The 16,196-nt window shown below is 38.3% G+C and overlaps 1 protein-coding gene across 1 annotated transcript; it reads left to right on the top strand.

The window, feature by feature from the left end:
• The first annotated feature begins 3,592 nt into the window (after nt 1–3,592).
• On the top strand, nt 3,593–7,668 carry LOC104447503 (putative disease resistance protein RGA4). The gene is made up of 2 exons (XM_039307113.1): nt 3,593–5,450; nt 7,655–7,668. Exons 1-2 carry the CDS (start codon nt 3,593–3,595, stop codon nt 7,666–7,668), a joined length of 1,872 nt encoding a protein of 623 aa, XP_039163047.1.
• The last annotated feature ends 8,528 nt before the right edge of the window (nt 7,669–16,196 follow it).

Below are 16,196 nucleotides of genomic sequence, written 5' to 3' on the forward strand. Positions count from 1 at the left end.
TTGAATTTGTCACGAAACACTTCAGATGGGAAAAAAAGGGAGGGAAACGACACCCAAAAATAAGCAGAGTCCACGTGGCACGTGGTCAAATGTAAGGAAAATGATTTAAAATAGTCCTAAACTCATTGCACTTTTGTCAATTGAGTCATAAACTTTTCAATTATGCCGAGTGAGATCTAGCAAAGGCGATGCTAGGCGAGGCCGCCTTGCTCAATCTAGCCTGGGCGAGGCCGACCCTCACTAGGCTTCGACTAGGTGGGCGAGTCCCGACGAGAGCTCCTTCGCCAAATCTAGTGAGGGAGCCTTGGCTTGGGTGAGGTTGAGCCTTGTTGAGCCTCGCTTGGGCAAGGGCTCCCTTAGCCGAGGCTCGCTCGGCCATGCCTTGCTTGTGGCAGGCGAGGCTAGTTGGCACGGCATGGCCATTTGCTGGCGACCGGCAAAAGAAAGAAGAAGAAGAAGAAGAAGAAGAAGAAGAAGCAAAAAGAAAAGAAAGAGAAAAAGAAAAAAAAATCAGAAAAAATAATAATAAAATTCAAAAACATTAAAATATTATTGAAATTTGCCAACATTAGTGCTGATAGTCCTACGTTGCATTGTTGACTTTCACATCATCAATTTTCAGTTAAAAGTATAATAGGTTTAGAACTTTTTAGATAATTTTCCCTCAAATGTAGGATGCAAAAGGCAGTCCATCATAAGGTCAGCTAGGAGAGTACAAGAAACTTGGACGACTCTCTCTCTCTTCTCCTCTTGTGCCAAACCCCAAGAATAGAAAAAAGAAAATTGAAAAATTGGAGGGATGCATGTTCCATTGGAAATTTTCTACTACATCTTCAGAAAAAAAAAAAAAAAAAAAAAAAAAAAAAAAAAAAAAAACCGACAAAATTTGAGGAAAAAATTACGCAGAAAATATCGTATCGAAAAATGATTTACTTTTCAGCATTTGAAATGGAAAATAGCTGCTGCAGAGGAACTTGAAAGAGTTGCTGATCTGATTGATACAGAAACTAACCTATGGAATATGACTTTACTAGAACATCTCTTTGATGTTGAGACTATAGCAAAAATCCTTAAGATCCCTATCAGACCTCATTATACGGCAGATCAGATCAAAAGTACTTTGATTGAAGGATTCACAAAAACAATACCTGCTTCTTCGGCATTGCAAGTGGAGGTCCAGGCACTGAGTATCGCTCTACATCACTTGATGAACGCCAACAAGACTACGGATCCTCTTATAATGGAGTCTGACTGCCTTGTGATGGTTGAAGCAGCGCGAGATCTTCAAGCGTCGCCATGGGAGGTTAGACCCCTGATCGCCGAAGCTGCTGCTATGCTCCCCTGTTTTACCTGTTCGTGTGTTAGGTTTTGCATAAGAGAAGCAGACTCTGCTACGGATTGGGCTGCTAAGGCCCACAACAATGGCTCCTTGCCTTCTAATTGGGCTGTTTTACCCCCTTCTCCCTTGTTAGACCTTCTTGCTCTCGACGCCTTTGACGCGGGATGTAATTTTCGTTTCAACTAATGCAACGTTTCTTTTCGACAAAAAAAAAAATGGAAAATAGCTTTAAAACCATGCTTAAAAATCCAAGGTAGAAATATATGACCTTTTAATATTAACTCTGTACATTTTTTGGATGTCACGATGAAATTTGACCTTTAGTCAAAAAATGTTTCGAAATTGTGTAAAGATTCATATATTTGAAGTGCATGCGTGTATGGAAATTAGTAATATAGGATTCTATAGGAACAATACATGTCATGAAAACATTGACAAGAATACTTGCTAAATTGTTCAATATAAATAAAATGAAAGAGGAAAATAGAAACACGGAAAATTTTTCTGACATATTCGAGTCGGTTCGAGAGGGGAATTGCGGAAAGATCGACCTGACTTTCTAGAAGCATGCTGGTTGTGGTGCTCCACATTCTCTGCTTCTTCTTTTTTCCTTTTCATTTTTTTTCATCTATGAATGCTGCGATATAAAATTATAATATATATTTGGTGTCCCCCATATAAAAAAATGCATGTATATGTCATATTTACCCCTAACAAAATGCAAATTTACTTTTGTGCTTTTATATAGAAGTTGAAACAAGCAAGCCCTCCTTTGTCGAATTGACTAGCTTCCGCACGGTTGCAATTTGGGGTCAAATACAAATTAATCTTAAAATTGCTCTCCCACTCTAAATTTTTTTGGAATTATGAAAGCTTTGAGTGGTCTGAAGTGGTCTGGATCAACTTTCTATTATTAATTATTTTTTTCTTTAATCTAAATCTTACGGTAAAAAATGTACAATTTTTAAAAATCAAAACTCCTGAAACTTTTACCAAATGCGTGTGGGTTTCATATGACTAGGTTCTAGAATTTCTAGGTGAGATTAATCTATTGGGCTTTCCTGGCGACAAATTGTAATCTTATGGGCAACCGGGCAATTGAAACGGATTGATGGGGTTCTCTTTTTGAAAACATTACAACCAGCCATAATCTCATAGTTTTATTTCTATCGAAAGTTTTCTTCTCCACGAACCAAACACATTTTCAAGAAAATAGAAATTGAGAATATAAAACTATCTTCATTCTCAATTTCATTGAAATGGAAAATGAAAACATTTTTGCGAACCAAACGGGTCCTCAAAGAAAAAAACTTCTTTTAAAAATCTTTAGGAAACGAGTGTTCATCATTAATTAATAATTTTAAAATCTTTAGGGAACAATTGTTCATCATTAATTAATAATTTAAAAATCTTTAGGGAACAATTGTTCATCATTAATTAATAATTTAAAAGCGATGAGCCAACACATCACAAAAGAGTTCAATTAGTGGTCCCTACAAGGTCTTGTCCATATCTCACCTTGTTCCACGTTGCTTTATACACACTCCATCAACGTATGCTTTCTTTTGATTCTTAGCTTGGTTCGATTGGCAAGGAAGAAAAGAGATGAATCTTGGAGTTCCCAATGCCCTTGCTCTAAATTAACCGATGAAAATTGAGATAGCCTTTTGGTTCAAATGGTTGAAGCAGAATTAGTTTTTGATTCTTCTCGATTGTTCCATCTTGGTTTCTTCAGATGCCACCTTAACATTTTCTTTCAGTTTAATCAATATTTTTTTTTAAAATGAAATGCCGAGAGAACAGTTAAAATGGGTGGCAAAAAAATATTAACTAAAAATTCTCCTCTATATCACTCGTAAAACCGAATAGAAAAAAATATTTTCGCCGCCAACTAAAATGCTTAAACATAAATTATTATTGATTATGAAAGAATTTCTCGTCGTCTAATTATGCTAAGTTATACAGACAATTATTTTCAAGTAAATTACATAGACAAGTAAAGAATAGATACTTGGACGAGATTGGATCCTTGAAGTAATCTCGATTCTCTATTGTTCTTTGGAAAGCAAGATAAAAGAAAAGGTAGAAAGCATGTTACCTGTTAACTTGCAGGCCACTCGTAAGAAAGAACCTCCCTTTCATCCAATTGTAAGCAAGCCATCACTATATTAACTGACTCACGAGATGAAGACATTGCGTGTTTTTATCCATCTCAAACCAAATAGCGTGAATCAATTTCCCCCATCACTCAGCATGGCTGAATCACTCGTTTTCAGCATTGCACAGGGTGTGCTGGGGAAGATAGCATCGCCAGCGATCAAAAAAGCCGTCAGAATTTGCAACTTTGAAAATCAGATCCACGAACTTGAAAATACGTTGACTGCCATTTCCACCGTGTTGTTAGATGCTGAGGAGAAACAGGCAAAGAACCAACGCCTGCAACACTGGCTACATCGGCTTCGAGATGTGTTGTACGATGCGGAGGATGTGCTCGATGAAGTCGATTGTGAAGCCTTACGAAATGGGGTAATCAGTCAGTATGGGGGCGTCAAAGAGAAGGTACATTGCTTCTTTTCTCTCTCTAATCCGGTCATATTCCGTGCAAAAATTAGTCATAAGATCAAGGAGATCAAGGAGGCATTATCCAAAATTTTCATCGAGAAGAGTCAATTTGATCTTAATATGCGGAGTGTTGAGAATGTGGTGGCGCAAATGCCATCACGAGAGATGACTTACTCGTTTATAAACAAGCTGGATATCGTTGGAAGAGATATCGATAAACAAAAGATAATTGAGATATTGATGCAGCTAGATGACAAAAACCTCTCAGTGATTCCTATTGTTGGAATAGGAGGTATGGGTAAGACGGCCCTAGCTAAATCAATTTACAATGATGACAATGTGGAAGCGCATTTTCAGTTGCGACTATGGGTGTGTGTACCTGAGGATTTTGATTTAAAAAAAACTATTGATGAAATAATCAAAGCAACTGGTCAAAGCTTGAGTAACCCCAACATTCAGCAATCACAAACCTTTCTGCAAAAATCCATCAAAGACAAGAAATTTCTTCTAGTGTTGGATGACGTATGGAACAATGATCTCACTAGATGGGACCGATTGAAGGCTTTGCTAACCGAAGGAGCTAGTGGAAGCAAGATAATTGTGACAACACGCTCTTCAGAAGTCGCGTCTATAATGGGAACTCATCCAGCACATAATCTTGAAGGTCTTTCTCATGAAGACTCTGTGGCGTTGTTCAAAAAATGGGCGTTCAACGAAAATGAAAAGCATCCATGTGATGATCTCCTTGAGATGGTAGATGACATTGTCAATAAATGTCAAGGAGTTCCTCTCCTTGTAAAAACTTTGGGGAGTCTACTTTATACAAATCACGAAATATGGTATTGGGCACATATAAGAGAGAGCGAAACATGGAAGTTAGTGGAAGAAAGTAAGGACATTCTACTGGTTATTAAGCTTAGTTATGATCATTTACCAGTCCACTTAAAACGTTGTTTTGCCACACTTTCTCTTTTTCCCAAAGGATATGAAATTGGGGCCTTAAGTTTAGCTAGGTTTTGGATGGCTTTAGGATTCATTAGTTCGGGAAGGGAAAAATTGGCCTTAGAAGACGTTGGTGTTGAGTATGTCAAAGAGTTGTGGAAGAGATCTTTGATCCAAGAAGTTGAGATGGACTTAAATTTTACTTTTAAAGTGCACGATCTAGTCCATTCTCTTGCAATGATTGTGGCAAAAAATGATTGCGCTATCGTTGGCTTGGCTACTACAGAGATTTCAGAAGGAGTTCGGTATGTTTCATTCTCTAGCATTTCATTAGAGGGAATCTCAGATTTCGATGGAGTCCCGCCTTTTCTGAGAAAGCCAACTTCAAAGAGGCTGCGTGCGATTAGATTTCCCTTCAGAGTTGATGATGGAGTTATTACTAGAGAGTTTGCTAGAATGTGCATCTCCAAGTGTAATCACATACGGTATTTGGGTTTGGCATATGGTAGTTTTGAGGAGCTGCCGAGTTCCATATGCAACTTGAAGCACTTGAGATCGTTATATCTCGATGAGAACAAGCGATTGAAGAAGCTTCCAAACACCATTTGTGAGTTGCAGAGTTTGCTACACTTATCATTCACTGGTTGCTCAAAGCTAGGCGATTTACCCAAAAATATGAATTGGTTCATCAGCCTTATATATCTAAACATAACAACAAAGCAAGAGAGTCTACAACAATGTGGAATACAAGACATGAAAAATCTGCAATATTTGAGACTCGTTGGATGCCAAAATCTCCGAGTTTTGTTTGAAGGTACTTGCCTATTGACTTCCCTTCGGCGGCTGCAAATTAAAAATTGTGGGGGACCTTTATCTCTGCCTTTCGTGGAATTAAGCGCCCTAAAGTCCTTGATGATTCACGATTGCAAGCTCATGTTGACCGAGGAGAACAAGTCCAACTTTCCTTCAAATCTTCGTGAGGTGGCAATATCAAATTTCGAACAAGTGATGGAGTTGCTCCAATATTTTGATGAATCCACCTGCAATTTGGAGTCCTTTTCTATCTATGACTGCCTGAACTTCACAACAATTCCCGAATGGCTAGCCAATCATACACATCTTAGATTCATTCGATTGATCCGATGTCTCAACTTATCGTATATGCCACAAGGAATCCGATCCCTCAGTGCCCTCAAAGAATTAACGATCGAACGTTGTGGGGAACTGAGCAAGAGGTGTAGACCAATAACTGGCGAGGATTGGCCCAAAATCGCTCACGTTCCCCGAATCGAACTTGATTGCATACATGTACAATGGACATAGGATTGGGTACGCATCTATCTATTTCTTCTTTGTTCCTAGACGTTATATAGCCATATATTGGATTGTCTTAATTCTTCAATTGAATTGAAGTTTAGTTAAAGCATTGCCATAAAAATTCTTTCCAAACTGCAAATCACAATGCACTTTCGTTAATAGTATTTCCCTATGAAAAAACAAAAGGATTTTAAAAGTCGATACGTCATATGTAGAGGAGAGATGTCTAAGGTCAAGGGTCATTGAGAGCAGTTGGAGTCGCTTTCATTATTTCATAAACTATTTAAATAACAAAAAGCGTAAAGTTAAACTCCCTATAATGCAGGGCCACTTTTGGAACTTTCTTTTGTTTCAATTTACCCTCGCATGTTATTTTTTTTCAGATATGACATAACATGGCAAAATAGGAAATTTAAGTGTGGCTAAGAATCTACAAAATAGGATGTCCTTTTCTCACTAGATTGAATTTTAAATTGATTTATCATGAAAAATGGCCCAAGTGGAGCTCGGATTTACCAGCTAGTGACTAAGGATGGCAATGTCTAGGTCGTCAACTTAAAAGTTTTAGGGTCTGTTTGTTTTCGATTAAGATGTGCCAATACTTATTCTGCCTTGAGAAAGCAAGCTAGGAGAAGCCGGAAGGCAATAGTTTTTTACGAGGAATCTTGTTCTATAAAGCAAAAGGAAAAAAGGAAAAAAAAGAAAAGAAAAGAAAAGAAAAGAAAAGGTGGTGATGATCGTAGTATATGACCACACTACAGTTTTGAAAGATATACATCAAAACATTGCTATCCTAATCGGAGAAGTATGTCCTTTATATCTGAGAATAGGAATTTCACACGAAATCGCCTGTGCAATATTTTGCTTTCTTACTAAATTTAAAATGGTATTCCAATTTAAAAAAAAAAAAATTATGAAGAATATATGTGAATATGTGCCAGTATTTACATATTGTGAAAGTTTCAAATGTTTTGAATTAAAAAAAAAAGTCAAAGTGTATACGTAGTCATAAGATTTAGATTAGAGATTATATATGAACTTTCCATTTTTGAAGTGACCTATCAACAGCAAATCAAGATTTATTGCTTGAGTATCATTACCGCACTGTTCGAAAATAATGTGAGCCATCAAACATCTAAGAGCTTACCCACAGCGTGTACACAACACATAAAAAGTACTCCTGTTATTTTGCATATTATTATTTTGACAAATTTTTTTAAGAAACACTTCTTCTCTTTTTGGTCTGGTTAAGAAACACTTATAAGGACCATAATTTCCACACTTAATTATATAAAGCAACTACTTCTACTTCAGTTTTTATTGGAATAAATCTTACATCCATGTAAAGATTAATTTTGCAAACGAAAGAAAAAAAATCTTGGCAAAAAGAATATATAAGAAGGACACATTCGCATGACACCACAATAAATACCATATTACTATGTTATAGATACTCTACGCTCATTTCCTTTTTGGTTTTTCTTTTGACCGCAGATGAACTCCCATGATTTATTTGCCGCACCATGTGGATCGCTACAAAGATTTGGACGAACCCTCTTCTAATCCTTCGTCGATCTCTTACATTTTCAGGGATGAAAATAGTGGCCATTGATATATGTACCTGAGTGCGGGACCTGAGCGCCAGGTAACTGGTAGCTTGCGACACTTAAGTGCCATAACTTTTTAAAATGGTACACTTAAGTGCCATCATCGGAGTAAAATGGGACACTTAAGTGCCACTCCGTGAAAATCCGGCCAAATGGCTGACGTGGCGACTTTCCGGCGAGCTCGGTCCAAAACGGCGTCGTTTGCACGGCGATGTGGCGGAGAAAATGCAAAACGACGCCGTTTCGCGTCTACGTGTAAATAATAGTATATAAATTAATTAAATTAGATTTAAAATATTCAAAAATTTTAAAAAAATTAAGAAAATTTTAAAAATTTTAAAAATTAAGAAAAAATTTAAAAATTTTAAAAATTTTAAAAAATTTTAAAAATAAGAAAATTTAAAAAAATTTTAAAAATTAAGAAAATTTTAAAAATTTTAAAAATTTTAAAAATTAAGAAAATTTTAAAATTTAGGAAAATTTTAAAAAATTTTAAAAATTAAGAAAATTTTAAAAATTTTAAAAATTTTAAAAATTAAGAAAATTTAAAAAAATTTAAAAAATTAAGAAAATTTTAAAAGTTAAGAAAATTTTAAAAAATTTTAAAAATTAAGAAAATTTTAAAAATTTTAAAAAAATTTAAAAATTAAGAAAATTTTAAAAAATTTTAAAAAAATTAAGAAAATTTTAAATTTTTTTAAATTAAGAAAATTTTAAAATTTTTTAAAAATTTTAAAAATTTTAAATTTTTTTAAATTAAGAAAATTTTAAAATTTTTAAAAATTTTAAAAATTTTAAAAAAATTAAGAAAATTTTAATTTTTTTAAATTAAGAAAATTTAAAATTTTTTAAAAATTAAGAAAAATTAAAAAAAAAAATTAAAATTAGAAAAAATATAAAAAAAGGGGGTGGGAGGCCGAACGGGGCGGCTCCCTTGCCGCCGCCGGCTCCCTCACCGCCACCACCTCCGCCGCCGCCTCCCCCACCCCCTTTTTTTAAATTTTTAAATTTTTTTAAATTTTCTTATTTTTTAAATTTTTAAAATTTGTTAAAATTAAAATTTTAAATTTTCTTATTTTGTATATATTTTTTAAATTTTTTAAAATTAAAATATTTAAAATTTTCTTATTTTTTAAAATTTTTAAAATTTTTTAAAATTTTTGAAAATTTTTATATTTTTTTTAAATTTTTTAAATTTTTTAAAATTTTTAAATTTTTAAATTTTTAAATTTTTAAATTTTCTAATTTTTTAATTTTTTTTAATTTTTTGTAATTTTTTTAAATTTTCTAATTTTTTTAATTTTTTAAAATTTTCTTTTTATAAAAAAATTTTTAAAATTTTTAAAATTAAAATTTTTAATATTTTCTTATTTTTTTTAATTTTTAAAATTAAAATTTTTAAATTTTACTTTTTTTAAAATTTTTTAATTTTTTTTTAATTTTTATGCTTGATTTGGAGTCTCCGTGAGCCACGTAGGCAAAAAATAATAATAAAATATTGCCACGTAGGATTTCCGGCAAGGGTCGCCGGAGGTGGCACTTAAGTGTCCCACTCGAAAAAAAGTGGCACTTAAGTGTGCTGGTTTTTGAAGTTATGGCTACCTAAATGTCCACTGTTGAATTATGACTTTTTAATGGTGTTCTTCTACCTATGTACCTTTTTCTTTCTTTCCTTGAATGAGTGCAGTTCTTTATCATTGGTTTGTGTTTGTATTGCAAGTTTCTGTGGAGTAGATGCTTTTTCTGTATTGTATGAGACCAACGGTGGCACCATCTCTGTTTGAATTTTCTTAGAATGATGTTTTTCTTTCAATCATAGACAATGAATGAAATCATAGGTGCACCATCGAATCTTATTTTTCGTAAATTAGCGTAAGTTACTCGATCTTTTTATAATTTTTTCACTAGACTATCTGAAGAGTTTCCTATAAATAATACATTTAAATTAAAAGAAAAAACTGTTTTTAATTTGTTTCACTTCATTTCTTCATTGGAAGATTGGGTTTTTCTTTTCCTTTTGCTCCTTAGACTAACTCTAATGAATGTGAGTGCACAAAGGCTAATTGCATCATCGATGAAGTTTTTGTTATCTGGTCAAAGCCTTGATCAGTTTTAGTCTCCCAAGTACTTCTGTTTTGAATTCGTGATCGTGTATGCTGTGGTTCCTCGTAAGTTTAGCGCCTCCTCTGTCGATTTCATGACCATGTTAGAATGCGCATAACTGCACAAATTGGACATCCCGAAGATGAGAATGAGGTCGAGGGGGATCACTCCGTGGATTTAGACAACTTGGTGTCATTCGATGCTGAGACGGGTTTTCACCCTAAAAGTGAGAAAACAAGAACATAACCACAAACCGACATGTGCCAAAAGAATCCCTGTACATTTTTTTTTTTTTTTTTGGGTAATATTTTCAAATGTTTTGGATCAGCAAAAGGTCATTGAGCGCATGTCATGAGATTTAAATTAGAGTTTATACAGGGACTCTTTATTTTTTTATGTAACCTGTCAATGCTAAATCTTTCTGATATCTTGAATATCGAGCAATTGCAAATAGTAAATGGCAAGAAATTTTCCTCATGCTAGACAACGTACCAGACAATGGTTATAAAAAAAAAAATGTCTATGTCGGTATCGGTCATGTCATGTAAAATGGCTGGCGTTTAAAATTGGCCTGAAGTACTCAATTAGCAAAATGTAAAATTGTTTATGACTCAATTAGTAAAATTAAAAAGTTTTGGTTTTAAATTGGCAAAAATGTAATAAATTTAGAATTTTTTAGACAATTTTTCCAAATAATTATGTCACACCTTGAATCCTAATAGAAAAGGGGAATGACACAACCATTCTTTCACCTGAAAGACGTAACCTCTATCTGTTAACACTTGATTCTTAATTGACGCACCGTTAGAGGTAAAAACTTGGGATTAAGGTTCTAATGGCAACAAAACTCCTTTCTCAAACAGAAAAGGTCATTTAACTCATTTTCTTGCATTGGCGCTTCATTTCCATTTCATTTCCTTCTTAATCACAAAAGTTATAGAGTTGACTTTTAAGTCAAATTTTTTTTTTTTTGGTAAAATGTAATAAATATATTGAGGAAATACCAAATGTACAAAAGATCTCCTCACCAGAAACTTACACTCCAAATGCAGGAACAAAAGGAGTGGAAGGGTGATGATATGTAAAAGCCGCAAAGCGTGGCACACACACTATAACACCAAAACCAAAAAGAAGCACGGCATGGACAACCGGCTACCAAACACGCCACAGGCGAGGAAGAGGTCACCATCGGATCGAACTACCTATGGGTCCCTAGTGAAAATAATCGGGTCTAGGCCCCAACTTCTCTACAACCTTTTGTTTCTGAAATTATCTTCGACATTCCTGAATGTGATAGCCTTGTCTCGGATCACTTTAAAGTTGTGGTTCTTCATGGCCGGGATCGTCAGGGGTTGGTCTCTAAAGATGATGTTATTCTTGTTTTTCCAAATGATATGACAAAGCGCGCCAAAGGAATAACAGGCAATGCACTTGTAGAAATCTTTACCCATCAAATAGGTAGCGGCCCAGCGAAGGTTCTCCCTGCAAGTTCTATTGCGCTAAGGCAAATTGCTTCTAGAAGCCCAAAAGAAAGCAACTCCAGCCGTGACACGGCAATAAAAAAAAATGTGATCAACAGAGTCGAGCATACTCTTACAAAACGCACAGGCAGCATTTCCAATTCTACCATAAAGACAGAAGGAGAGCCTGGGTTGGAAGTCTACGCTTGGCAATGAGCCAAAGATTAAGCTAATAGCGAGGCACTATGGGGCTATCCCACACGAAGGAGTGCCAATGGACCCATGTTCTCTTCTTCTTGATGGAGTTCCACGCCATTGCCATCGTGAATCGGCCTGAAGAGCTTTCTTGCCAACAACAACGATCCGGGGCACCCGACAGGACCGGGAGAGGATGACCCCATGATTCAAGCACCGTCCTAAGAGCTTGGCCAGCATCTGAGAAGAGGTCAGCAACATAAGTCTGCCTAGAGAGCCTTGAGCTGTAGATAAGTGAATATGAGAATAGCAGGTTCATGGGCCCCCTAGAGTGCCAATTATCAAACCAAAGAGAGATTGTTTGGCCATCGCCAATTTTCCAGTAGAAGGCCATCCGAAAATCACTCCTTGTGTTCAACAAGCTCTTCCAGGCCCATGAGCCAAAGGTTAGCTTCCTAACAACCCAAAAGTTATTGTTCTTTAAGAAAGTGGAATGGACCCACCTACACTACAACGTTTCCTTGTTAGAGAACAAGAGCCAGATATGCTTCAGCATGGCGAATTTATTGCAATCTCGGAGCCTCCTGATACCTAGCCCTCCTTCATCCTTTGGAAGACAAACTTCATCCTAAGCTACCTTAGCACCACCCATGCCCAAATCCGAACCTTTCCACGGGAATTATCTAAGGATTTTCTCTATCTAGTCCACCACAGCTATTGGTAAAACAAATACACCAACCGAGTAGGCTTGTATAGCGTGCAAAACTGACCTGATGAGTTGAAGCTATCCAACAAGAGAGAGGAATCGGTGAGTCCAAGACTGAACCCTTGCAGTGATACGGTTGACAAGGGCACAACAATTTGCTTTGCTGATCCTCGAAGTGATTATGGGAACCTCTAGGTATCGAACCGGCAAGTTCCCTTCTCTAAAGCCCAACTCCAAGAGAATACCATTCCTTAAGGAGGGTGCACCACCCGCCAAAAAAAATTTCACTCTTGCACGGGTTAGGACAAAGGCCACTCCAAGAGGAAAAGATATGAAGACCTTCCTTGAGGAGAGCCACTATAGAAAGGTCAACCTCACAAAAAAGGAAGACATCATCCGCAAAAAAGAGATGTGAAAGACCCGTTGCCTTACACCTCTAGAAGAATTTGAAATCATGCCTCAAAGAGTACCTAAGAATGATCCCTGAAAGCATCTCCATAACCATAGTGAAAAGGTAAGGAGAGATGGGATCACCTTGGCGAAGACCTTGGCCACTCGCAAAGAACCCGCGGAGCTCTCCATTCAAAGCAATTGAAAATTTGGGCGTGCGCACACAAGTTATAATAAGTCGCGTTACAAACTGAGGGAAGCCAAAGGCCAGCAACACACCTTTGAGAAAGTCCCAATCCACAGTATCATAGGCTTTCCTGAAGTCCACCTTTATCGCACATTTAGGGAGATAAGGTTCAAGGTGGAAGCTAGAAAACAGCTCCTGGACCAGCAAGATGTTATCCCTAATCTGCCTGCCTTTTACAAAAGTAGTTTGAAAAAGGGTCCATCGTGCTATTCAAAGCTAGGGCCACCCAATTAGCTAGCACCTTTGTAACACACAATTAAATAGTGTTGCAGCAGGCGAGGGCCTATAATCCTCCATGAAAGTGGCGTTGAGCACTTTAGGAACCATCACCAAGATGGTATTGTTAATCTCCTTAAGAGTTTTCCAGAGGTGAAGAAATCCATCATTGCAGCCGTGACTAAGAGACCAACCATCTCCCAACTTTCTTTAAAGAACTCCGCTGTGAAACCATCCGATCCATGTGCCTTTCCCCTAGGCAAGGAGAAGATAATGTCCCGGATCTCCAACTCTATAACCGGCCGAGCAAGGAGCGCAGCCTGATCATCCGAGAGTCAATTCTGGATAACCTCCCTTAGGTCCTCCAACGAAGGTGTAACCAACTCCCTTTATGGTGCCAAGAGGTCTTCAAATAACTCTATAAAGCAACACTGCACCAGCCATGGCTCAGTCACCTAGTTCCCCGAAGAGTCGAGGATGGAAAGGACTCTGTTTCTTAAATGTCTTTTGTCGACATACTAGTAGAAGAACTTGGTATTTGCAGTCTCTCTCCCCGAGCCATCTGACCTTGGACATTTTCCTGAAGAAGGACTCCTCCAAGGCACGCAACTCTGCAAAGATATGCCTTTGGTTCTTTTCCACCTCAGCAAGGTCAATAGAAAAGGGATTTTGCTGCAAGCCTGCTTAAGTGGTCTCCAACGTCTTCCTCGCATCAAGAGTTTTAGCGGATATATTAGAGAAAAAATCTCTATTGAGCTGCTTGAGCTGACATTTAAGAGCCTTGAGCTTACAAACAAGCCTATACATAGGGACTCCAACCCTTGGGGCATCCCAAACTTGCGAGACAATCTCGTTGAACTCCGGGTGCTTCATCTAGAAGTCGAAAAACTTGAATGGCTTTCTCCGAGGAGTCGGACTAAGCACCTTCACCACCATAAGCGAGTGATCCGAGATTCCCGACACCAGGAATGAGGCTTCCGAGTAAGAGAGATCCAAACTCCACTTGACATTCACCAGAACCTTGTTGATCTTTCTTGCCTTCCTAGAAGGCCCCAATGGCGTCGTCCAAGTGTATCTAAAACCAACAAACCTCAGGTCTTCTAGCTTAGTTTGCTCCAAGCACTGTCCAAACTCATCAAAACAAGGGATCCAATCTTCAGAGCCACCGACACGGTCCGATGGATTCTTAATAGCATTGAAATCCCCTAAGACAAGCCAGGGAGTGTCTTGGAGATGGATGCTTCTAAAGATGATATCCTCCCAAAGAGGTATCCATAGCGAAAAGGAGTGATCCCCATAAACAAAAGAGATACAACAAGCCACCCTAGAATCCAGGCTCTCAAAGTTCCCATGAACCACCTACTTGGTAATTGAGAAGGCTTCAAACTTAACCCTTAAAGGGTCCCAACCAACCCAAATTCTACCCCTAGGGAGAAGTCGTAGTTTGCAATCCAACATAATCCCTCAACAAACCTTTGGAAATGGAGTTGAAGCAATTCTATGGCACCTTAGTTTCCAACAAACCAATACATAACAAGTGGTTCAATAAAACCAGGTTACAAACCTCCGCTTGCCTAGTCGGGTTGACAAGACCTCTAATATTCCAGCAACTTATATACATATGTACAAAAGAGGAAGAGAGTAAGGGTCACCTACTTTTCGGAGGCTTGCGGCGGCTTGGAGGGGGAGCCGCACGGGCTAATAATGGAGGAGGGGCTAAGGAGAGCGCCAAGAGCTTGTCCTAGATAGTCTCGTCTCTCCTCCTAGTCGAAGGAGCCTTCGACAACGGACAAGGCGAGAGAAGATCATCATTTGAGCTACCAAGGTGGTTGGCCGACCCGTCTGACTCCGCTCCACTACCCGAGTTTGCTACCGAAACATCAAGAGGGCTAATGGGATCTTCCTCCACGGTAGAGCTAGGAGCATCCACCTTGGTGAGGATCCGAAGCCCACTTTGAGCCCTACGGGTAGAGGTTGAGGGCAAGCTCTTGACAGTTGCCGCTTTCTGCTTCAAGGATTACCCCTCATCTCCAGAGCTGACCGAATGGGCCAAGCTCTTCTCCTTAGGACGGAGTGATTTCTTCTTCTTTCCCCTAACTTGTTTCCAATCCAATTCAGCCTCGCTAGTATCTTCCACCAACATCAGAGCAGTCTTGAGGGATTGAGCCTCCTGGGTGGGGAGGGAATGGCCTGAGCCTACTGTTGGCCCTGCATCACCTTCGACCAGCTAAAGAGGCCGCACAAGTGTGTCCAAAGGAGCCACACTTCAAGCACTCCGCTGGGTTCCACTCATACTCGATGGCAATAGACCGAGCCACTCCATTAAGTCTTACCTTGACCAAAGAGACCCTCGGCTGATTAAATTGAAGCTCAACGCAAACTCTTGCGAAGGAGATCATTCGAGTTTGTTCCGTATGTTGATCAACATACAGAGGCTTACCAACGGTACTCGTGATGGTGCTAATTGACGGGGCTGTCCAAAGGTCAAGAGGTAGGTTCTTCAAGCGAATCCACATCGGCAACGTGGTTTGTTTTTCCCTCTTTAACTCTAGAAGAGGCTTCCATTGTTGCAATACAAGTAGAACCCTTGCAACCGTTATACTTCCATCTTCCAAAATCTTCCTTCTGAACAAGGGGTCAGGGATGCAAAAGAAAAAGAACCCCTGGTCATTGGCGAAGACCTCTACAAGCTTTGGTCCCCAACTATGCTTGAGCAAGAGCTCCGTGAGCTGGAAAAGCAGCCTCCTTCCTACATAATACCCAACAAGGCACTCATGCCATTTGGGATCAACCGCATCAAGCACCTCTTTAGGGAGATTCACCACAGGGACATCATCCTCAAATGAATGAGGAACAAAAGTAAGGTCATACCCTTTCGCTACAAACTTCGCGACATTCGCCCACATCCGGGCAGTTGGAGCCTTTGAGTCCCTCACTTGCTTTTGCAAGGCCTAGGGCTGTTTAGAAACTAACATTGCTCTGCTTCATCCTCTCAAACGTCTAGCACGGGCTATCCTTGGGAATGACCACGGTTTGAAATCTTCGCTACCGCAGGAGCCTTGCCCGTGAGCAAGGAGGGTGGGCCTTTTGTTTCGAGTGAGAGGGCTAGAAG

The sequence above is a fragment of the Eucalyptus grandis genome, chromosome 2 (assembly GCF_016545825.1).
Source record: "Eucalyptus grandis isolate ANBG69807.140 chromosome 2, ASM1654582v1, whole genome shotgun sequence".
Taxonomy (NCBI): domain Eukaryota; kingdom Viridiplantae; phylum Streptophyta; class Magnoliopsida; order Myrtales; family Myrtaceae; genus Eucalyptus; species Eucalyptus grandis.